The following is a 23023-nucleotide window of genomic DNA, read 5'->3' as shown; positions in this document are numbered from 1 at the left end:
TGGGCTCATTTCTGTGACTTGGTTGTTTTTCCAAAACTGGCCTGTGGACAGTCAACATCCATCTACTCAGAGAGGTCTGGTCTGGAACGTGACCACACTGAACAGCCTAGACGATGAAAGGAAATCAACATTCTACCCTATCCATGTGTTCGATTGACATTCCTGTCACTATTCAGTATAATGTGCCCTTTTTGGTCAAGGAGAAGTGTTTTCAAATACCCAAATCTTCTCTATCTTAAAGATGTTAAACCCTAGGCCAACTCTTAGTTTTAAAAATAACTTCAGGAGAATCTGGATGTTTTCGTTTTGTAATCTATGGGTTGCAAACTGAAGGGGTCTATAAAAAAAAAAGGCCAGGCTATTAACACAGATTCAGTCAGTGTCAGTTCAAAAGTGACAACAGGTGGCAATTGACATTTAGACTCTGTGGAGGGATGGAAACCCTAGCAAAGTGAGCAGCCACCACAGGCCTCCAAAGTGTTATTCCCGTGAAGGAACCCCCGTGTCCGAGGCTGACCCGACGTGTGTTAAAGGCTTGTGTAGAAGGCAGCTTGTTAACCTAAGAGAATCAGGTCACTCCTCTATTGTGTCCCCCCTTTTCCTCTGTTTTGGATAGAACAGCTGCTCTCTAGCTTTCTGCTGTTACCATGTTATCACACAGATAAGGAGAAATCCGTGTCCTGTAGGAACAGTTGAATGACAAGATCCAGTGTCATCAGAATTCAGGATCTGAAGTTAGCCAAACCCTGGAACTTAAATTTGGTTTTTGTTTTCTTTTTCCCGGAGCTCTTGAGTCCTGGCCCAGGGATGAAGTGCCTCTAGTTAGCAGTCTATTAAAAGGACACCACTTGAGTATTTTATAGGGTCTCCAAAGCCTTACTCTACTTTCTAATAATAACAATCTAAATCTGAAATGATTTTGCTTCTGTTTATTTTTCCTCCCCGTGTATAGCCATGAACTTGTGTGCTAATCTTCGGTGATGACAAATCGAGTTTCTTTTCCAGTATTATTTTTAAAAAAGCATTCCAGGGAAAGCTTGAATTTTCTGGAACTTACATGGGCAGCAGTTTGAATACTTAAAGGTGATTTCCTTTCGTTCTTAATTAAAAAAATTTTTTTTCAGTAAAGGAAAGAGATACTTGGAACTGACTCAAAATACTTGCAGACATTTTATTTATTATTTTTTTTAAGTTTCTTTATTTATTTTGAGAGAGAGAGAGTGAGCTCAAGTGGCAGAGGAGCAGAGAAGTAGACAGAGAATCCCAAGCAGTCTCCGCACCGTCAGCACAGAGCCTGAAGCAGGGCTCGAACTCAGGAACTGTGAGATCGTGACCTGAGCTGAAATCAAGAGTTGGACGCTGAATCAGCTGAGCCACCCAGGCGCCCCTCTGTGGACTTTTTATAACCTCACAGGATCTCAGCAAGCATCCAGTTAAATTGGGAAAGTCTTTTTCTGGTCGCTTTTATGATTTACATCATTTTCACAATAATTCTCCACTTACACAGGCTTTCCCCTCCGGTGAACACTTCGTACTCCAGTTCCCTCCTGGCTGGTTTTGCCCACTGATAGCACAAGAGACTAGAATCAGGAAAACAAACCTGTGATTGGACGGCTAGGTTCTGAGAAGCCCCGCCCACTGTAAAGTCCTGGGTTCATGTGCATTTGCAAATAGAAGATTCCCACTGTGCAGTTAATTGGACACTGTTGAGCTGTGTGGCTGCGCGCAAAGCCAAGGCTCACCCTGGGCCTTCGTTGGCTGTGTGTAAAGTGAAGCGTTTGCATCACATGGGCTTGAAGGTCCCTCTGGCTCTCAAATGCTCTGTGATCTATAAAATCCAGATAATCACCGCCCTTCTAGGTGAGCATGAGCCCTGAGAGGGGGGTGAGAGAACAGACGCACAAGACCTTTCAAAAGTTACGAGCTGAACAATAACTATAATGATAGTAATGTTAGTATGATGATGATGATGGATCCAGAGAAACCAAACTGCCTCCCCCAGAGGCTGACAGTGGGCCTTGCCTGTTTGTTAAGGGGGAGATGAAATGCAGGTTTTGTGAGACTATTGCACCTTTGAGAACAGACGCTGAGTGTTTACGTGTGCCCACACTCTCTCCAGTCTTCACAGCGGCCCAGGAAGGCGGGTGCTGCCAGCCTACCCATTTTCCAGATGAAGAAACTGATGGCCAGTGGTTACCTAGCCTGCCCAAGGTCCCTTGGCTCAGTGTCCGAGCTGGACTTCCACTCCAGGTCTCTCTGCCTCCAAAGCCCTTGACTGCTGGGACAGGCACAATTTGTGTGTAGAACAGGCCAAAGCACACATTGGACACAACAGTGAACAGCCTTCTTTTTCCCTATCATTACTTTTATTATCCAGAATTCCCTTTCCCACCCTTGATCATGTCTTAGATCCCATAGCTTTCTGGTCACCTTCGGCTCCTAGAAGTCCTTGCCTATTGGAAACTCGATTCTCTCATTCATCCCAGAGCCACACCTTTTCCCAGCTCAGATCCGACCCAAACCGGAGACCTACAGTGGGCATAACCTCTTCTTTACCTCCTTCTATACCTCCTTCCTGTCCTGTGGCTCTTTGGGGACCAGGCAGGGGCAGGGATTTGGAGGTAGAAGGGACGAGGTGTTAGAAATCTGGTATTGTCATGCTTCTGTCTCCGCTAACACGGCTGGAGACCTTTTTCTATGGGGTGCAATTTGAGTTCTTGAACAAAAGCATGCAATTTCTGGTTAACCTCTTGCAACGAACTCAGGTCCTGCTGCCTAGTGGTCTCCTAGCCTCTTACTAATGAAGTCCCACACCCTCCGCAGACAGTTTTCTCCTGTGGGTTCATTCCAGATGCTTGGGAGTAGGCACCAGCCACAGGACACGAGTGCATCCCCAGGGAGCCAAATGGTGGAAGTGTATGCCGTTCCCACTCCAGCCTCTCCTTAGCCTGCCATTCGGGGGGGGGGGGCGCCTCCAACCAGCTTCCTGTTTTCCAAATCTTCCAAATTCATCAGGCTCTAGGTTTTTTGTTTATGAATGCTTCCAGGCTCCGGGACACCCCAATCAGTTTGTTCTAAGAACTCTAACATCAAGCTTCTCTCAGACCCACAGCAGCACTAGAGCCTGAGCTTTCCCACTCAGTAAACATCTAGGTCCTTCTCCCCGGGGCCTCTAAATCCCTGTCACAGCAGAGGGGAGAGAACACCACCGCACTCCTGCTGTGTGGACAGCTCCCCGCTGACTCCTCTGTGCCTTTCCAAATCTCTGATTTCAGAGGTAGGTGGGTAATAGGGGTTAGTAGTCATCAGATAGACCCTACTGTCTTTTGGAAAGTCCTGTAGGGATTCCGGGCACCCTTCCTTGGGAGATGGAATATTTATCACCATCGTCTTCAGCTCTGAGACCGTGGCCCCAAATGCCAAGACACTAGGAAAATTCCCATTCTGTCTTCTAAAAGTTTTGATCCCAGCTGCGTAGCTACTATGAATGGCAATGTCCAGCTTCGTCAATGGTTCTGGGCATGACTGAAGCCGGCAGGCCTAGGAAGGTGGGGGTGGGGATCTCGTTACCACGTGGTTTTCTTTCCTAGACCTCCGTGTCCTCAACCGTCATCTCCAGAGAGGCATCTTCACAGAGTAAGACGTCTTTGGGGCCCTTACTTTTCCCAAGTGAGCAATTCTGAGAAGACAGAAGTAGTTCTCAAGGAGATCAGAGGTACCCAATCTGATAGGACCTTAAGTGCTGCCCAAGTGATGACATCTTTTTCAGCTTGGGAACGCAAGTTTATTTTCTGAGAGCCATTTGTCACCTTCTCCGACTTCAGAACTTTTGAAGCCCAGGTGTCCATGACCCTATGCCAAAAAAATAAATAAATAAAAGAGAGAGAGACAGAGAGACAGGACCCCTGTTCTCAAGGATATTTATTGCCTTTGAACAAAATGATACAAATATGGAACCCGGTGTGTAGTTGGGTGTTCGTTTAACATGGACATAAGTAGCCAAATTCTTGCTCTTCTCTTGGCTCTTGTTGCCAAGAATGAAAGGCTTGGGGCAGAATATTTACAGTTGTTTTTTTGTTTTTGTTTTTTTTTTCTATTGCCACGTTTGGTCATTAGTTGTTTTTGCTGGGATATTGGCGAGTTGCTAGAGGATTTGAATTCCTTGATGCTGCTTCACATTCACCTATTTCTGACTTTGGCAATAATTCCAGCACCAATCACCAGCTTTCTATATTTATCGGCAGCTGCTTCAGTGATGTGGAAACAATTTTCTCAACAGCTGAAAAACATGAAGATACAGAGTAGGACATTTTGTTCTTTATAAAAGAGCTTAGTTGGGATGAGCATGGGAGAAGGGAACAATCCAGCACGAATCATTTTGTCCCTGCATCTTTTCCACTTTGCCCATCAGGCCATGTGTGACATCAGGCTTAAGTGGAGAATTTACGGTTTTGCCCAGAGAGGAATGAATGGGTAGCCTCTGTGACATGTACCAGAATCCTTTGAACCAGATGATATGAACCAGTATTCTACTTTCTAGAAGGTGGTCTTTGATTTGCTTGATTTATGACTTAAGGTTTCGGATGAAGGAGGCTCATCCCCAGCCTCTGTTTCCAGCCCAGCTTTACCAGCTGCCTGGCTCTAGGCATTCGGCATTCGATGAATGCTTTTCTACAGACCATTATCAAAATCAGTTCCAGAACATCTGCCTTCCATGGGACACTGCAGGGCACAGACGATCTGAGAGGTATGGGACACCACCTGTGAGGTCAGAGGCTTCCAGACTGCAAGGTACTTGGACTAAATTGATTGAATAATAAATGGTACCAGGTCTCCGTAGCCCTCACATGGTGCCTGGTTCATCCAAAGCCCTCCATGCAGAATGATCAGAGATGTCGCTGTTGCTCTTGAATTGTGTCTCATCTGCTTTCAGAGCTCCGAGACATCTAGGCATTAATGCGTTTGCACAGAGAACAAGACTTAGAACCCAGAAACGTGGTTTCTAGTCCCAGCTCTGCTCCTACCAAGGAAAGGTGGAGCCACGTTGAGAAGCTAACATGAACCGAGGGTTCCAAGTGTCGTGCAAAGCACATCCCAGTGCAGGGTCTTTGTCCTCATTGCAACCTAGGAAGAGGGCCAGCATTTCACAGATGAAGAAGGGAGTGTTCAGAGACTGTCACTTTCCCAAGTTAACGTCGAGTTAAGGTCGATGCCAACTCCAAAGCCTAGACTCTTACCATTCCAGGCCTCCCATCTCCCAAGATCTCAGCGCTGCGCAAGAGGAGACCCCATATGGCTCCACCAACCCCCCCCCCCCCGAGCCCAACTGTCTTCAGTTTGTAGAATTGAAAGCCATCTCTAAAATTTATTTTCTGACTTAAAAAAAAAAATCTACCAACCAGCAGCTTCCTTGTTACTTTAAATCTTTACTGCCACCTAGTGGACGTATCTAATCAGAGGAATGAAAAATTCAGTTCAACTTGGATTAAAAACTGTCAATTCATCTTAAACTCATCCTGTGCTCCTAACCTTTAAAAATTGTATTTACGGACAAATATCATGGCCTTCCATTTTTATCCTTGCAGTAAACTACCAGGAGTTTCCGGGAAACCTATAAACAACTCCTGCTTTAAAAAATAATAATAATAATGCTTTGTGATCATATAATACACACTCAGCTAATAAAGGGCTATACTTACAGAAATTCTAATCTGCAATATTTAGAACTTGTATAGCAATTATGTTTTTAACTTTATAAATATTTGCTTAACTTTTTTTTTCTTTTTTACATTCTCAGGGTAACAAAGAAATAATAATTCAAACAACACAGAGGATGTGAAGTAAAAAAGTCCTTCTCCACAGAAGGAACTATCTTGGGAATTTCTTTTTTTTTTTTTTTCCAAGAAATGTTTTATTTCATATACAGGCATGTGTACAAACACGTACAGTTTGCTAATTTTTTATAAAGGAACTTCTGTTACGCATACTGTTCCACAGGTTGCCTTTTTCAACATCATCTGTTTTGGACATGTTTCCATGTCAGACACAAATCAACCTCATTCTTTTCAATAGGATATAGATTCCATTACGGACTGTACTATAATTAATTTCACCAGTTCGTCATTAACGTCCATATAGGGTATTTTCACCTTTGTTGTTATAAAAGTGCCGCAGGGAATACGTTTATTCTCTTCAGGGAAAACATGCACGCCAGACACACACGCACGCACGCTCATTTGCAAGCGTATTTGTAGACTGAAGTATTAGACGTGAACTTGCCGGATCCAAAGGCGTGTTAATACCCACTGGCCAGGATCACCAGAAACACGCCTGTAGTCACAAAGATAAAGGAGGAGAGGAGAGGAGGACGAGGACGAGGACCAGGAGGAGGAGAAGCCCAGTTAACTGAAACTGCTCCAAGGGAGAACACAGGGGAATGGCGAGCCATCCCCGGAGGACTGTCATAGGGTGTGAGCTCTTGCTGAGTGGTAGCAGGGAGGAGTCAGGGCCGCGGGAGCAGTTCTGGGCCATGTACCGGCAAGATGCCGAGGCAGGTCAGTGGGCATCTCTGTAAGTTTTTCTGGGAGGAGGGAGAGTTAAAGTAGGGTCAGGAGTGTCACCAGCAAAGGAGCAGCAGTCACATGTGTGGTCGGAAGAGGGGGGTGTTTCATCGTTTTGTGTGCCCGAGTGGCCTTGTCTGGGCATCGCTTCATTCCATGGGTGTTTCCTACAGTCAGCTGGGGACATGCTGGCCAGTCTCCCAGCAATGCGCCGTTTCATTTGCTTAGATACATTGACTTCAAATGTCTGTGGACGTTTATGTTGCTTTTCAAAAAGGTTGCATTAGTTGACATTCTCCTGGGTTCTTTTCAATGCTCAACTTCTCTAACAATGAAGTATTTAATAATCAGAATAATGGCAATTACAACACTGGGAAACGTTTATAGGGCCGCTTCCCATGTGCCAGCCGCTGCGTTAACTCCGTTATTTCATCGAATCCTCATTGGAGGCTTGAGACACGTGTTAGTGGCATCCCAGCTTCCATCCGAGGAAACCAAGGCTTAGAGAGGGGGAGAACCGGCCCGGTCACGTGGCTGGCCAGCAAGTTGCTGAGCTGGGTTCAGAACCAGACCTTGCTCCTTCCAGAGCCCACGCCCTTTCCCACAAAGAAACACTTTCTCCTTCCTCTGCTTCACAGGAGCCTGCCATGGAGAATTTAAAGCTAGGGCATTAAGAGCTGTTAAACTGATGATCGCAAATCTTCCAAAGTCTGGTTTAGGATGATAAGGAAGTCGAGAGGCCCATTTACAAGAATGAGATTCATGGGCTCCTTTCCAGGAATCACATATATATTGTGAAGTGAGGCATCCTGCCTGAGATCTTTAGCTTCTCACATGTGCCCTCAATTAATAAAGGCCTCTGAGAGCTTCCTGAAAAATCACAGCCAAGACAACGTAATTAAATATCCTCTGGGCCAGCTGGAGCTCAGAGGGTATTTAAATAATCCCCAAGGAAATAAACGGATGAAGGACACCCCTCCCCGTGGATCCACTGAGGTTCGTGAAGGTTCCATGCTATGTGAGGATGGCAAGGACTTGGTGCAGGAAAGAGGGGAAGGACGTGGTGCCTCGGTAAATATCTGTTGAGTGTGGGACGGGCGCGGGCCGGGCTTCAGGGCTGGCCTGCGTGCGTGGACTTAGCAGAACAAACGTGGGAGTCACTGCTGGCTTCTGCTCTTTTGCAGATTGTGCTGGCTGTGGAAGGGACATCAAGAACGGGCAGGCGCTGCTGGCCCTGGAGAAGCAGTGGCACTTGGGGTGCTTTAAGTGCAAGTCCTGTGGGAAGGTTCTCACCGGGGAGTACATCAGCAAGTAAGATCGGGGCACAGGCCGCGGGATCCTTCCAGTGGGGCCTGCTCTGGGGAGGGGAACCCCCACCCCACCCCACTGGACATAAAGGCATTCACACCCCATAATCAATATGAACTTTCACTGTGCTACGTTTTTGTTTTATAAAAGGAATTTTATTCTTCCGCTGTCCCTATAGTTTGCCTACAATGAATTTAATGAGATGTCAGTCACTGCCTAATTTAACGAACAAGACTGACATAATGTTACACTGTATGTTATAATCAGTTCTTTAGTAATTTTACTTTCCCTAACCTTTTTTCTTTTCCTATTTGGAACTAGTAGACCTTGCTCCTCCTCTAGGTCTTGAATGTGTTTGACACCTACCCCCACCCCGCCCTGCCCTAAAAAAACACACACACAGGGTCTAAGCACTGAGCCCATTGGGACCGATGCATAATCCAACCCACCAGAGAACGGGTTGGTGTTAGAGTCAGGTGCTGGTGTAACAGCTAAAGTGAAGTTTTATTTTGTTTTGTTTTTATAACGTAGCTTGGAGAAACTAGCTACAGCGGTTACCTTTCTTTTTTAAGGTTGTAAAATTTATTTTGAGAGAGACAGCGGGGGAGGGGCAGAGGGAGAGAAGGAATCCCAAGCAGGCTCCACACCGTCAGCGTGGAGCTCGACACGGGGCTCGATCCCACAAACCACGAGATCGCGACCTGAGCCGAAACCAAGAGTGGGACGCTCAACTGACAGGAGCCACCCAGGTGCCCCTACAGTGGCTCCCTTTTGATTGAAGGAGGGAAGAATGAGTTGGGGGGGGGGGGGTGGCGTCCAAAGGCAATGAGGGAAAATTTATTTTCGTCACTAAACCTTTCTATGCTTAAAAAATATTCTCCAACCAGGTAAATATATATCCGCTCTTCAAAAAAAAAAAAATGTAAGAATACAGTGAAACAAAAAACAAACAAAGATGTAGCGGGGGCCCCACCGCCTAGAAATCTAATTCTGTAGTCCTGGGTGAAGCTGAAACGCCTGTATCAGAAGGAAAAAGCTTCACAGGTGACTCTGACACACAGCCAGGGTAAGAAGAAAGAGAAAGATGCCCAGCTATTAAGCGAACGCAGAAGGCTGTGCGGGGGTAGGCCATTGGGATGTCTACCGTGGTGCTTCTGAACTTTTGCACTCAAGGGCACGCATAGAAAACAGTATTTTTTCTGTGCTCAGAGGTAAATAAATAAGGAGGGTTGGAGAGGCTGAGTGAGAAGGCCCTGTGCCCCTGGGGCCTCCTGAGGGCTGAGGACTTGGCCTCCCAGGCTCTGGCCTGTGAGCTCCAGGAGGTGGTGGGGGGAGGGTGCACGCTGACACCACGTCTGAAGCCCATCTGGCCTGGTGGTGAAAGAGAATGGCGCCCGTGTTTTTGCTCGTCGGGTCGGAGACAACAGGGAAGCAGCCGTGGTAATCATGTGACGATTTGGCTGTTCTTTCTGTGGAGCCCGGAGAACCACAGCCGTCCCTCCACGTCGTGTGGCTTCGTGCACTTTGATCGCGCCTGCCCAGATCTCCCGGCCTGTGAATGCTGGGTGGGAGAGCATCACGCCCTACCACCTTCTGTGGAAAAGGGCCCCCGGGAAGTGTGGGTCTGGCGTCTTCCAGGCCCCTCGGCCCTCTCAGGACCTGAAAACTCTTGTGTTGCAGGGACGGCGCGCCCTACTGTGAAAAGGACTACCAGGGGCTCTTTGGGGTGAAATGTGAAGCCTGTCACCAGTTTATCACAGGGAAAGTCCTGGAGGTAAGTGACAACACGGGATGCCTTCGAAGCTACCATCGTCTTCCTCAGAGGTCGGCAGAACCACAAAAGAGGCTCTTCCACCGTTTTGTTTTGTTTTTTTTTCTTTCATCTTTACCCGCGGAGGAAAGAAAGTACTGGGAGCTGACTGATCTCTTCGCGATTTAACGTGTATTGTCTTTACAGGCGGTTGCTGCTAACTGTTCATGTGGAAATTGGAGTGAGGGACAATTGATCAAAAGAGATAAGGGGACTGTTAGGAACTATGTAGAAGGAAGAGGTATATTAGACTGTTTTTGGAAGTCAGAAAATGGGAAACAGAGCGCGTTCGAGCCGCCTGTGTGGGAGCACACGTGTGTGGGCTTGTGGGGGGGGTGCACGTGTGCACGTGAGAGTGCACGGACTCGGGGGGCAAGGGCTCAGAATCGAAGTGAGGAAAAGAAAGGGCGGGTGGAAAGTGAAGGCCTACACCTCCCCACCCTTAAGAAAACCACATCCTGTGTGACCCAGAACCCCCTGCGGCTCGGGCCGAACCAGAGCCTGGCGGGTTCAGGTGTGACTGCCTCGTGCCACAGAGCCTGCTTCCTGCTTTCTCCGCAGCGGCCCCACCAGCTGCCGCCTCTGGGCTGAGCGGAGCCCGTGCTGTGGAATTAGGGGCCGGAGTTCAGAGGCAGAGGGAGCCACTGCCCCCCCCCCCCACCACCCCGGCTTCTTACAGGCCTGTGGGGTGTTAACCCGCTCTGATACGAAAGAAAAGATTGCCTCATACCCATCACACATTTCAGGGTGGAGAATGTGTCCTGGGCAGAGGTAAGTCAGGACTCCTAGCAGCTTGGGAAGGCCACCAACTGGTCCTGCAGCTTTGACAGACACAGGCCACCGAGTCCACATGACCACATTCAAACCCCCCAGCGGGGCGTTTCCGAGACCTAAATCTGAGAGGCCCCCAAGTGTCTCTGGGCAGCCTCCGTGGGATTGCACAGCAAGGTCTAGCTTAGTTTTCCTAATCCCACAGCAAGCTCTGGGGTGCCTTTCTTTCCAGGAAACACGGAGGGGCCGGCGTTGGCTCTGCACCAGGGCCCAGGGTAGCTAATTGGATTCGGGTGATAAGGAAGTGACTGTTACGTGCACTTGCCTCTTACCCAGGGGAAGGGTGTTCCAGGAAGAGGGAACAGCCTCCCTAGAGGCCCAGAGGCGAGGACAGGCACAGCAGAGCGTGAAACAAAAAGCCAGATGGGCAGGAGCGCAGGTGTGAGAGAAGATGCTAGAGGAGTGGGGAGGGGTCAGAGCAAGAGGACCTCCAGAGTGCTATTCAGGAATTTGGGCCTTATCCTAAGAATGCTGCGAAGCCATTGAAGCCCTGATGGCTGGAGCTGAAAGCGACTGGATTACATTGCTGTATAAAGAATGCGCGGGAGTCCTCAGATGCACGTAAAACCACTCCCATAGCAGCTCTGTTCACAACAGCCAGAGGGTGGAAACGACCCAGTGTCCACGCACGGATGAACGGACCAACAACACGTAGTATATACAGACAAGGAATAATACTCAGCCTTAAAACGGAAGGGGTTATGATACCTGCTACAGCATGGATGAACCTTGGAAACGTCATGCTAAGTGAGGGAAGCCAGACACAAAAGGCTACCCGTGGTTTGCTTGCATGTACGTGAAATACCCAGAACAGGTAAATCCATAGAGACAGAAAGCAGATTAATGGTTGCCTGGGGTTGGGGGAGGGGGGAATAAGAGTAGCTTGTTGGTACCCAACTGGAGGTATGAAGTGTTCTGGAACAAGTCAGAGGCGGCAAATGCACAGCATCGTACCTGTCCTAAATGCCACAGTCAGGGAGGCCAGTTTGGAGACGACTGTAGGACTCAGGGCGCAAAGCAATGGGAGCACTGGCGGCAGGGAGACCTGAGAGGAGGGCCCACTCTCCCACGTAGTTGGGGGCTCAAGAGGAGTTTCCGTGGCCTTTCCAACAATAATTTTCATTGTCAGCCCAAGTGTGGTCGGTGCTGAGTTTTTGGCCCTCCGTGAAGTACGTCGCAGGAAAGCTATTGGGGAAGCTGGTCGTGGCTTATCCAAAGTGCAGCATGAAGTCCAGGTGGTCAGATCACAAGAGTCAAAGTGCAGCGGGCTTGTGCTCCCCACCTGTCCCCTGAACATGTCCCTTGTCCCTCCCCGGAGCCCAGGGGGAGAGGCCCACGGCATTTCCATAGGGGTTCCCAAGTGTGATCTGTGCAGGGCTGAAATAAACCTGTTGAGTTGGGAGCAATTGGGAAATTGCATTTCGAAAGAGTAATAATAAAACATCAGAACCATCTCGCGGATGTTCAGCTGTAGGAAGAGCGGTGGGAGGATCCCGAGCATAGCCCCCAGATTTGAGCCACGTTTACGGAAGGCGCGGATCGAAACCGCTGTCTCAGTCCACATATGCAACTGTGTTCCCCAAAAAGAGTTGAACAGGCAGAAGGCAGGGCGGGGGCGCTGTCGATGACCTCCGGTTTAGTTCAACAGCTGTGAGAAGGGATATGTAAAATAAACTCGATCCAGGAACATGCCATTTTGAAGAAACATCTGCCTAGTCAAGCTCCTCCCCGGAGCGGGTGTTGGCTGTGGCTGCTGGAGCCTCTAGCCAGATTGGCCTCGGGTTTCGGCGAGAGCCTTCTGGAAGGTGCAAGTCGTGGAGGCTTTCCACACGGTGCCTTCAGATTTGGGACTTCTGGGAGTCATTTGCACTGGCTTCATAGCAGAATCAAGACCCACCCAGTGGGCGTACTGACCTCTGATGGGTGTGATCTAGAAAAATGTAATGCATGTGTAGCACCCTGACATGGGACCGCCTCTGAGTCAGCTTGGCTTGGTTACCAATATAAAACCGGACGGGTCTCAACACTCCGCCCTCCTCCTGTGCCTTTGTTCTCAGACCCCATTGTTGCAACATGGTGACTGTGAATTTGTAAATGCTGTGATCCTTGCCTTTTGGGATTCTTTCCCCTCAGTTTTAAAAATGCGGTAAAACGCACGTAGCATGAAATTTACCATCTTAATCCTTTTTAAGTGTACGTTTCAGTGGTATGAAATGTATCCATAATTTTGTGCAACCATGACGGCCACTCACCTCCATGATGCTTTGCATCTTGTAACCTTGAAACCCTATACGTAACACTAAATCTCAACTCCCCTCTCCCCCTCGTGCCCTGACCACCACCATCCTATTTTCTGTCTCTATGAATTTGACTACTTTAGGCATGTCGTGCAGGTGGAATCATACGGTATTTGGGGTTTTGTGTGTGTGACTGGCTTATGTTATTTTGCACACTGTCCTCAAGATCCATCCATGTTGTAGCATGTGCCAGCATTTCCTTCCTTTCTGAGTGATATTCTGTTATATGGATATACTACGCTTCGCTTGTCCATCCGTGATCCTTATTTTTGTTGTTAATGTTTTTTTTTTTTCTGATTGATTTTATTCATAAAGATTGTAAATGTATTCGTTTCCTACATCTCCAACAGCGAGGGCTTAAAAACGCAGAAACTTATTCTCTCACAGTGTGCTAGAGGCTAGAAGTCCAAAATTGAGGTGCGGCAGGGCCATGCTCCCTCCAGGCTCTCGCGGGGAGCTCTTCCTTGCCCCTTTCAGCTTGTGGTGGCCTGTGGCATTGTGACCCTGATCCCTGCCTTTATCTTCACATGACCTTCCCTCTGTGTCTTCTCTCTGTATCGCCCCTCCCTCTGCTTTGCTGTTAGAAGGACACTTGTCATTGGATTTAGGGCTCACCCAGATAATCCAGGATGATCTTGTCTCAAGATCCTTAGCTTAATTATTATATCGGCAAACAAAGACCCTTTCCCCAAACGTTCACAGGCTCCAGAGATTTTTTGGGCCACTCTTCGAACCCACTCCAGTAAAGCTGGGAACTTATACAAGTGTCCTCCAGGAGCTGTCACGAAGTATCAGGTGCTATACAGCCTCTTGTCTGGGTGGTTTCGCCTGAGATGTCGCCAGACACCCGAGGAAGTTTTGAGAAGGAGCGAGGTCACTGGGGAATGATCGAGAAGGTCCGGGCTCAGCTATGTCACTAATTTCTAATGCAATAGCCATAAACCCCACCGATCACATTGGCTTGACAGGCTGGGTAGAGAGCCTTCGTGTGTTTTAGTGCAAAGGGCTCCACGTGACAGGGAATTAGGGATCTACCCTTGGCTCTGGAACTCCCAGCTGTGGGACCTCAGGCCAATCTCTCAACTTCTTTGAGCCTCAGTTTTCCAAGACAAGCATTAAAAATGTGTACGTAAATCCAAGCCTGGACTGCTTGACTCCAAGTTTCTCTGGCTCTTAGGACCCAAGTTCCGTAATTCTCGTGTCTTCGGTCTAAGGAGTCAGAGTTAGCAGTTCTTTCTCCTGGAGAGATTTTCCTGGAAGCCGGCATGCAGCATGCACTCAAAGTGTAGCTTTATTTATCATCAGCTGGCTTTCAATTTTGTTTTCAGCAACGAGAGTCTCTCTTTTGAGAGGTCTTGCTGTAAATGGCCCATCTTTAAAAGCTTATGCTAATTAACCTATAAATTCAGGAGCATTCTGAAGATGTTTGCCACCTGCCTCCTAATTAAGTCCGGAATCAAATTAGTGTGAAATACTCGAGTCTGCCAATAGCCTGCTAGCTCCATCTGTACCTCTAACCTCTCCTCTGAAGCAACCTTCCTCCTCCTTTTACTTCCCACCCCTGACCACGCCTCTCCCCTGCTCGTGCTTTAGCAGACTAATGGTACAGGAAGCCACACAAGACCTTGGATGTAGGTTACAGATGTCAGTAGACATCGGGCTTCCCTTTGGTGTAAATTTCCTTCCATCGTTGCCGAATGGCCCTCAGAGATCTTTGACTCTAGCAAAATCCCTTTCCTGGGTATGGGAACGTTTTTGCCTGCCATCTTCATAAAGAAAGAAAACAGCAAAATAGTTCCAAAATGAAGGCAGCCCTGGGAAAAAAGAAAAAGAAAGAAAGAAAGAAAGAAAGAAAGAAAGAAAGAAAGAAAGAAAGAAAGGAAGGAAGGAAGGAAGGAAGGAAGGAAGGAAGGAAGGAAAGAAAGAAAGAAAGAAAGAAAGAAAGAAAGAAAGAAAGAAAGAAAGAAAGAAAAGTAAATGTCAGACTGGAGACAGAAGTGTGGAAGGTAAAGGAAAGGGTTTGTCCCAGGTCCCTCCCCTTGGTCTTGGGCTGTTCTATCAGCAAACCAAGGGTGTACTTGACGCTCTCAGCTCTCTTGCACAATTCCCTCCCCCCAGGGGCTCCATGTTTACCCAGCACTCCACTGATCCTTTCAAGACAAATGCTTGCATCCCCAGGGAGCTCGGCTCCCTCTGCAGATGGTGCCTCCCCGAGCAGACACCTGCTAGACCACAAGCCACCCCACCCCGGAGCCTTCCTCTTGCAACTCTTCTCTTGGGGACAAAGCAAAGTTGTGTTGTCTGCATTCTTACAGGAGGAGGGCGGAGCTCTGCTTTTCTTGCTCGGGTCTCCTATCCTTTGCCTTTCCCTTCTTCCCCATGTCACACACCCGGGAAATCAGTTCTCCGCCCTGGGTGTCTTTCTTTCCAGAAAGGCTGGTGGCACATGTCTTTCTGTGGCGTGGTCTTTACGGTGCTACTGGGGCCCTCTGGGGACAAGCGCGTGATGGTGCAGCCTGCATGCTGCAGAGACCCTTGTACTGTAAGAGAGAGGCCCTCGCATGCGACCTGAGTGGCTCTTCTGTCCCTTTAATGCCCTTCCATTTCTACCTCCTGGGTGACACTCTCCCATCTTTTCTGTTAGCTTGGGAACGATGGACACACAAAAGGACAGGACTTAGACTTGCTTTAGACCCCTCCTGCTGAACTCCTGCAGTGGAGGAAATGGAATCACAACATGATTCAGCCAAATCCTTTTTCTTGATTCTCGGAGGGATTAAACACAAGTGGCTTTTTTGTTTAACTTTCTGACTGCTTTTTCATAAAGCCCAGGGACAAATGCTTATAATATTCCTGTGAAACGAATTCATGTTATAAATTGAAGGCCCTCGGCCCCTTCTTAACTTTTGGTGCAAGTATTCTAAGCATGTTATGCTGTGTTAGCCACAAGCAGGGGGGGTCGGTCTTGTTCTGGGCTAACCTGGTTTCTAGTGAGAAGAAACGCAGTTATTCCATGGCACTTGCATGATCGATGGTCTGTTTGTAATCACCAGAGATCTAACTTGCAAAAGAGAGGCTGAAATGCCAACTCCCCCTTCCTTACTCGGGGTATGTCATATACATGCAAAGCAGGTGCAGCGACCCACGACCACCGAAAACTGAACGCACCCTTTTCGTTCCCACTGTGCTCAAAGGAATTCGTACTTTCTTCCACTTAACTCTGAACCCAAATGTTTTTGAGGATTAAGGAGAGGAAAAGAATCAGGGAATCTTGGTAGTTTTGATTGAGATGGTCCATGTCCCGGGGGGACCGTGAAACACCACAGTATCTTGCTTTTACATAATATTAAAAAAAATTTTTTAATGTTAATTTTATTTTTGAGAGAGAGACAGAGTGCGAGTGGGGGAGAGGCAGAGAGACAGAGGGAGACACAGAAAGTGAAGCAGGCTCCAGGCTCCGAGCTGTCAGCACAGAGCCCGACACGGGGCTCAAACCCACGAACTGTGAGATCATGACCTGAGCCGAAGTCAGACGCCTAACCGACTGAGCCACCCAGGCACCCCTTGCGTAATATTTTTAACACTTGCAAATGATCTCATAAATACTTAATTCTCACAACAGGCCTATAAAGTGGTCAAGGCAGTTACTACTGACCTTCATTTATAGATGAGGCTACTGAGTGCCAGCAACTTGGGGGCTAATTAGTAACAGACCACGATGAAAAGCCAGGTCTGGCGGTTCTCAGAAGACAGGAACTGCTTCATGAACCACCTGGCAGTAATCATTGCAGAACACGAGTAATTTGCTTCCCAAAATAACATGCCGAATGACCAAAATTTATCATTCCTGGTGAAATGGAGAAAGTCTGTTTCACTAGCAGCCCTGTTATACCTATTTTCAGGATGATAAACATTTGCTGTTTGTTTGGTTTACTTTTTTACCAGTATAAAGTGTCACTGAAAGTCAGCAACCCCTGTCATGGCGTCTGTGGTACTTCTGGGCAGTCATAGCTCCCAGTGTCTCGTCTATGGAGTCATGGGTCCCAGGGTCTCATCTATGCAGTCGTACCTCATAGTGTCTTGTCTTCTTTAATCAACCATTGGCTCCCCGAGGGCACCTGGCATGGCCCTTGGAGAATAGTATAGATGGATGAGGCTGTCTCAGGTTAGCTCCTCAAAGAGCTCTAGCCTAGAACTCTCCAGAGCTCAGTAGATAGACAAGAAGGTCCAGGACGAATATAGGGACACCAGTCATCTTTCCGAATTTAAAACTTAACAATAAACGTAAACTTAACAATACATTTATAAAAATGGCCTCATTTCATATATGAATTAAGGAAAATGTGGTACATCCAGAATATTACTCAACAGAATATTACTCAGCAGTATATACACAACAGAATATTACTCAGCAGTATATACACAACAGAATATTACTCAGCAGTAAAAAGTGCCAATAGCGTGCTACCACAGGGATGAGCCTTGGACACATGATGCCAAGTGAAAGGAGCCAAGCACAGAAGACTTCATTTATATGATCCCATCCATATGAAACATCTAGAATAGGCAAACCCACAGAAACAGTAGATTAGTGGTTGCTGGGGGAACGGGGAGACTAGAATGGCTGCTGATGGGTACAGGGTGTCTTTGTGGGGGTTGACGAAGACATTCTAGAAGTAGATAGTGGTGATGGTTGGAAAACTCTGAATAGACTCAAAACCATTGAATTATAGACTTTAAAAGGATGAATTTTAAAGTATGTGGATAATGCCCCAATGTAAACATACATGCATATATACATGTACATCTGTCTGTCTATGTAGAGACATCCAAGGTGATAGGGAGCTGGAATCCTGTTACTCTGTTTCCTTCTCTGTGAAATGAGAACACTAATCACTGCCTCTTCAGGGTGCAGGATTTGAAAAAAAGAAAGCAGGCAAAACCACTGGCATAGTTGGGGAAGCTCCCTGTCTTCCCTCTCTCTCCTCCTTCCTTCCAGTCTTTGACAGTTTAACTTACTACATAGAAGAACTGTGGGTAAAGGACAAGAATTGGGGATTCAGTCAATACCTGTCTTCCCGCAACATCGTACTCCAGGTCTTTCCCCTTCCTGAGCATTGGGACTTGTTCTCTTGCATGGCCACAGGCCGCCATCGCGCAGAAATGTGCCCTTGATGACAAAGTATGAGTTGGTTAATATAAAATCTTCCTGGTGCAGGAGAGAGACCTCAAGTTTAAATTCATCGAATGGTTTCTGCTTATTTGCAAAGAATAACTCTGGTGTTAATATGTTGTCCCCTCCGTCGTTAACAGATTTGGAATGGACCCAGGAGGGCGTAACCACATTGACACAACAAATGATTTGAGGAAAATCTATCTGATTCACCCAAAGTTTTCCTCCTTCTCCTACATTAATGACAAAAGGAAATGTATTGCTAGGGTGACAGACGACTATGTTCACAGGCAGTAAAGTTTCGACAGTTATGAAAAAAATCACCCCATTTCCTGTCAGCACAAATAGAAGGGCTTCCTTACCCGGAAATGACATTTTGAAAAGAATTTGTACTTTGAGTTCAAACAGTGTTCTGTGTTGCAGCGTTAACTTCAGAGAGTTTAGCTTATTGCTGATGAAATGGGGGTGGGGGTGGGAGGGAGTGACAGCCGAACCAAGAGGCAGAATGTAACTCTTGCAGAGAAGTGGACAAGTAGTATTGAGGTTATGCTGGTGGCCCAACATTGGGAGCCGCAGAAGAAAATGTAAGATTTAGGACTTGTTCTTTGTTTTTAATTTTTTTTTAACGTTTATTTATTTCTGAGGCAGAGACAGAGCATGAGTGGGGGAGGGGCAGAGAGAGAGGGAGACACAGAATCCAAAGCAGGCTCCAGGCTCTGAGCTGTCAGCACAGAGCCCGACATGGGGCTCGAACTCACAGACCGCGAGATCATGACCTGAGCCGAAGTCGGAAGCTCAACCGACTGAGCCACCCAGGTGCCCCTAGGACTTGTTCTTAGATGAAATGTGCATTTCTAAAAGTAATAGAGTGTTCAAGTCTAAAACCATACCCCCTGTAGTGTCCCGGCAACCCTCCAGACTCAAGTGACAATGGCCATCACAGCATCTTCAGAGTCTGAGGATGACTGTCAGCAGTGGTATTGAACTTGAGAAATGGTTAGGATCCAACAGCAGAGAGACTGCTTTCCTAGATAGGTTGCTGCCCAGCACAGTGAGGCGATGAGTCTCCTGGTGTGGCCAGTGTTCTGGGTACAGAAGCGATGACCCCTCAGAGTTGTCCTTTCTACTCTCCAGGACCCTTCCTGGGCCTCAGAAGGGCTCACGCATCTGCTTTCTCACAGACCCAGAGCTTCAGCTGGTGCTCACCTGCCCCCACCCCCCACCCTGTTCACGACTTCTTTTACCGCTCTTCACCTCAAGGATTGTCATACTCCTTCTTCTAAGTGATCGATTCCAACGTGCTTCACCCGCCCTACGCAGGTGACATGCAATGAATTCCAAGGTAATTTCCGCCACCTTTTCTTGGTGGAGCAGAAAAAGAGCTTCATCTTGGGCAATGTATATCAGCACACAAGAGATAAGTGGGGACCCACAGTAGTGTGAGGGCCACGTAAGAGGAACACATGGTAAATGCCCTGGGTTTAAAAGAAATTCTTGTCAGCTACTACAAAAGCAGTCAGCTTTGGATTTTGAGGCATGGGTAGTTACAGACAGGTGCAAGTGGGGAGCTCATGCCCATTTGCTGTTGTTATTGAAGTCTTCGGTCATTTTTTGCAGCTTTATTTCTTTGGTTTAAACGTATGATTTGATTTTACCGTTTGGTTTAATATGCTGTTTTCTACTTCAAATCATGTTTGTATGTAGTCAGGTTATAAATTTTAAAAAATTAAAAAAAAAATACTTTCCATTACAGCCTAGCATTATTTGAGTTTGATTATGATGAAAACTGGCTTTTGTGGGCTCACCTGGACCCACTGTCCACCTGAAAGATCATCCCTATTAGAAAGTGCTTGCCATCACTTGGATTTACCTACCTGGCCAATAGTGGATGGCAAAAGAGCCCAGTGGCTGTCCACATCCTTTCTCCTGGAGTCTAGTTGTGCCTCTGGTGGGCATTATGGCAGTCCTTTGGGTCTCAAGCCATCTTCTCTAGCTTCCGGATTCATGACAACTCAGACAAAAGGTGGCATCTCAAGCTACCTCTGCTCTATTTGGTCCTAGTGCTTTTGTCCACAAAGCCTCTTGCAGTGAGCATTGAACTTGGGGGCATACACTGAAAAATGGCGCCACCCAAAGGTCACCAGGACAACTTCCATACCGGGCATAGCTTTCTCTAAGTAAGGATGTGAAATTTGCCATGAAGCCCAGGAGATGAATGCTCCAGGGGACATGGGAGCATTTGGTCCGCTTGGCCCCAAGCGGCAATGCTGCCCTCCTCCCTGTCCTATTGGGAACAGGCTTCCTTCTCTTCTGCTTTCCACGTGAATGTGCTTGCTTCCTGAACCTCACGGCTTCCCACCTTGTGAGGGATGTGATGCCAGTTCCAGCAGATGGACCTGCTTAGGTTTGCCAGCTAGTCAGGAAGAGGGAGGGTGAGGGCTGGGGCCCATACAGCCCAGCGGAAATGAACTGGTACAGTTACTCCTCCCCCAAAAGGGCACTTTGGAGTGGCCTTCCAACGAAAACGATTTATAAACTACCTATTCCATGGCTCTGCCGCAAAACTCAAAACTGGAGGCATCGTGGAAATGTGGATAGATTCTGGAATCACCTCCAACAGATCCCTGTGCCCTTCCTTTGATACTTGATTCTTTATTTTCTTTCCCAAATCACATCCATGTGTATGGACAAGAGGCAGGTCAACAGGAAAGCCTTCTCATTATCGCTCCACAATGGCTGTCCAACCAGGCAGACTTCTCAGACCTCTTGACTCCGCATGGTGATTATCTTGGGCCCCTGTTACTTGGAAACTCACCAGTTTGGAAATTTGCTTGGTAAATTTGAAGACGAACCACCTTCTCTTTCCCCATCCCGGAAGATATAGAGGTGGTTAAATAAAATCTGAAAGAGGGACCAATACTCTGAATACAGGAGAGTAGAAAGATAAAATCTGGGGATCAGTGATCCCAGTTCTAATGTTCCAGTGCTTCTAGTCATGACTGAGAGCCCAATTAAGTTTCCCTTTTGCCTTTGTAAGGAGGGACTCCTTCACTCCTCAGGCAAGCAGTTGACTGCCTGCTGATGTCCCAAACACGGGACAAAGTTCTGGGGCACAGAAGTAAAAGGTATAGTCCCTGACTGCCAAGGTTTTAAGGCTGGGATCCTAAAACCTCTGTGCATAAGAATCACCTGGATACCTGGTATAAAGTGTGGATCCCCAGGCCTCACCCAGAAATTCTGATTCCCGGAGTCCAGGCCCCAGGCCCGGGAATCTGCCCTGCTCTGGGTGACTTGGGGTCAGGGGGTAGGGGGGGCAGCATGTGGGAGGGCAGCAACAGATCCCACTGGGAGAAACTGGCCCTGCAAGGGTGCGGTGAAGGCACAATCATGGATGCTTTTGACTTCTTGAAAGAAAAATGCACTAAAAAATGCTAATTATTATGGTGTGCAATCCAGTAGCTTCCTCTTCATTTAGAAGCACTGTTTTGTTGCTAAACACCATACATTCCTTGAGCAATGTTAGGAATTGCCTCCAAACCAGCTTAGAGAGATTCCACACATACAGAAGGGGTCTTTCTACTAGCTGATTTTGTGGGCAAATAATCTCCAGGAAAATTTTCCCTAAATCACTTCAGTCACATTGAAAATGACAAGAGTTGTAACAGAATTCTGCCCTCGTCCCGAGGAAGGGGTACATGAAAAGTGCTGTGCTATCACAGGAGAAGGTTTCTGGCTCCTTCTCTCTGTTCACGTATATGAAAAGCCTGTGGCTTCACCTTCTGTCACTGGCTCACCCAGGATTTCTGCAGAATGGTTTAGTTGGCCGTGAGGTTGTGTGTATAGAGTGCCTGGAATATAGAAGGTATCTATTGATTTTGGGTTTTTTTGTCTGCCATAGAAAGAGCACAGTGCAAAATGTACCAAAAATATGTCTCAGGGAAGCTTGATAAGCACAGTTGTTTTTTGGTCACGCTTCCCTGAAAAATATGTGAACCTGAAAATGAGAAAATTATGAATCACTAATGGGAACCCAAATCAAGTTGCTGTTTTACCGCATAAAGGATTTCATAATATGGGCCTCCAGAGCAGTGACTTGAGGGAGCAGGTTGCCAGCTGTTTGATCGCTGTGTTCAGCTAAACACCTTTCTGTCCTCCCGACCCCAAGAAAGAAACTTCCAAAGCCCACGAACCTGGTTTCGGCGCAAGCCTCTGCCTTGGGGACAATTACTGTCAGATTTGTGGTGCAGGCAATTGTTCAGCGGCTGTGAAGGAATGGTACTTTCCCCCAACCTGCCTCCAAACTAAGAAAAGCTCCCCCCCTCCTTTCCGTGGGAACTTGGACTGGCCCGTAGTGGTTTACTGGTGTGTGTGTAACTAGTGAGGACAGCGCAGGGAGGGAGGCGTGAGAACGCCGGCCCCATTCTGTTCTGTTTTCCGGCGTGTGCCCCTAGGGAGATGCGGGCTGCCTTCGCCTAGCTTCCAGGAGAAGCCTGCTTAGGTGACCCAGGCGGGCAGGGACCCCCCAGGTCTGTCGGAGCCGAGGTCTGGCGTTCGCAAGCCTCTCGCCCGTGTTGTGAGTTTGAAGCCCGGAGGCGTTCCCAGCTCAGCACAGCCAAGGAGCAGAAATAGAAGAAAAGGAACCCTGGCATCAGGTAAAGCAGCCAGTGCGCGAGGGGTCCTTGGCTTTGCAGGACACGCGTGGAATTCCTGGCTTCCCCGGTGACCACAGAGACTCCGAGGGGCCCCCAGATGTGCTCGGCTTGATGCTGGCGACGGAAGCCACTTTGCATTGGCCTGAGATACATTTTACTTAAACTTCTTGTTTTTCTTAGGATACGAAATGAGCTACAGAGCTTTTTTTCATTGGTACAGTGCTGGAGTAAAGAGCAGGAAAGGCAGGTTATTTGAGAGTTCTGGTATATTGACCTTTTAACAGTGTGTGTGTTTTTTCAGGCTACTCCCCCCATGATTGAAAGGAGAGCGTGGCTTCCAGAGTTTGTGTGTGTGTGTGTGTGTGTGTGTGTGTGTGTGTGTGTGTGTGTGT

At 47.6% G+C, this 23023-nt stretch overlaps 1 protein-coding gene across 26 annotated transcripts in view; it reads left to right on the top strand.

Annotated features, from left to right (window-relative positions):
* Positions 1–23023, top strand: part of ABLIM1 (actin binding LIM protein 1) — a 219703-nt gene that overhangs the window by 111069 nt on the left and 85611 nt on the right. For all 26 annotated transcript variants that reach the window (XM_040486541.1, XM_040486558.1, XM_040486532.1 and 23 more), the window contains exons 5-6: positions 7745–7871; positions 9549–9642. In XM_040486541.1, coding sequence (XP_040342475.1) covers positions 7745–7871; positions 9549–9642 — 221 coding nt within the window. The remainder of the gene's footprint in view (positions 1–7744; positions 7872–9548; positions 9643–23023) is intronic.

The sequence above is a fragment of the Herpailurus yagouaroundi genome, unplaced genomic scaffold (assembly GCF_014898765.1).
Source record: "Herpailurus yagouaroundi ecotype Mexico unplaced genomic scaffold, PumYag 163, whole genome shotgun sequence".
NCBI lineage: Eukaryota > Metazoa > Chordata > Mammalia > Carnivora > Felidae > Herpailurus > Herpailurus yagouaroundi.
This window is presented reverse-complemented; position numbering and strand designations above follow the sequence as displayed.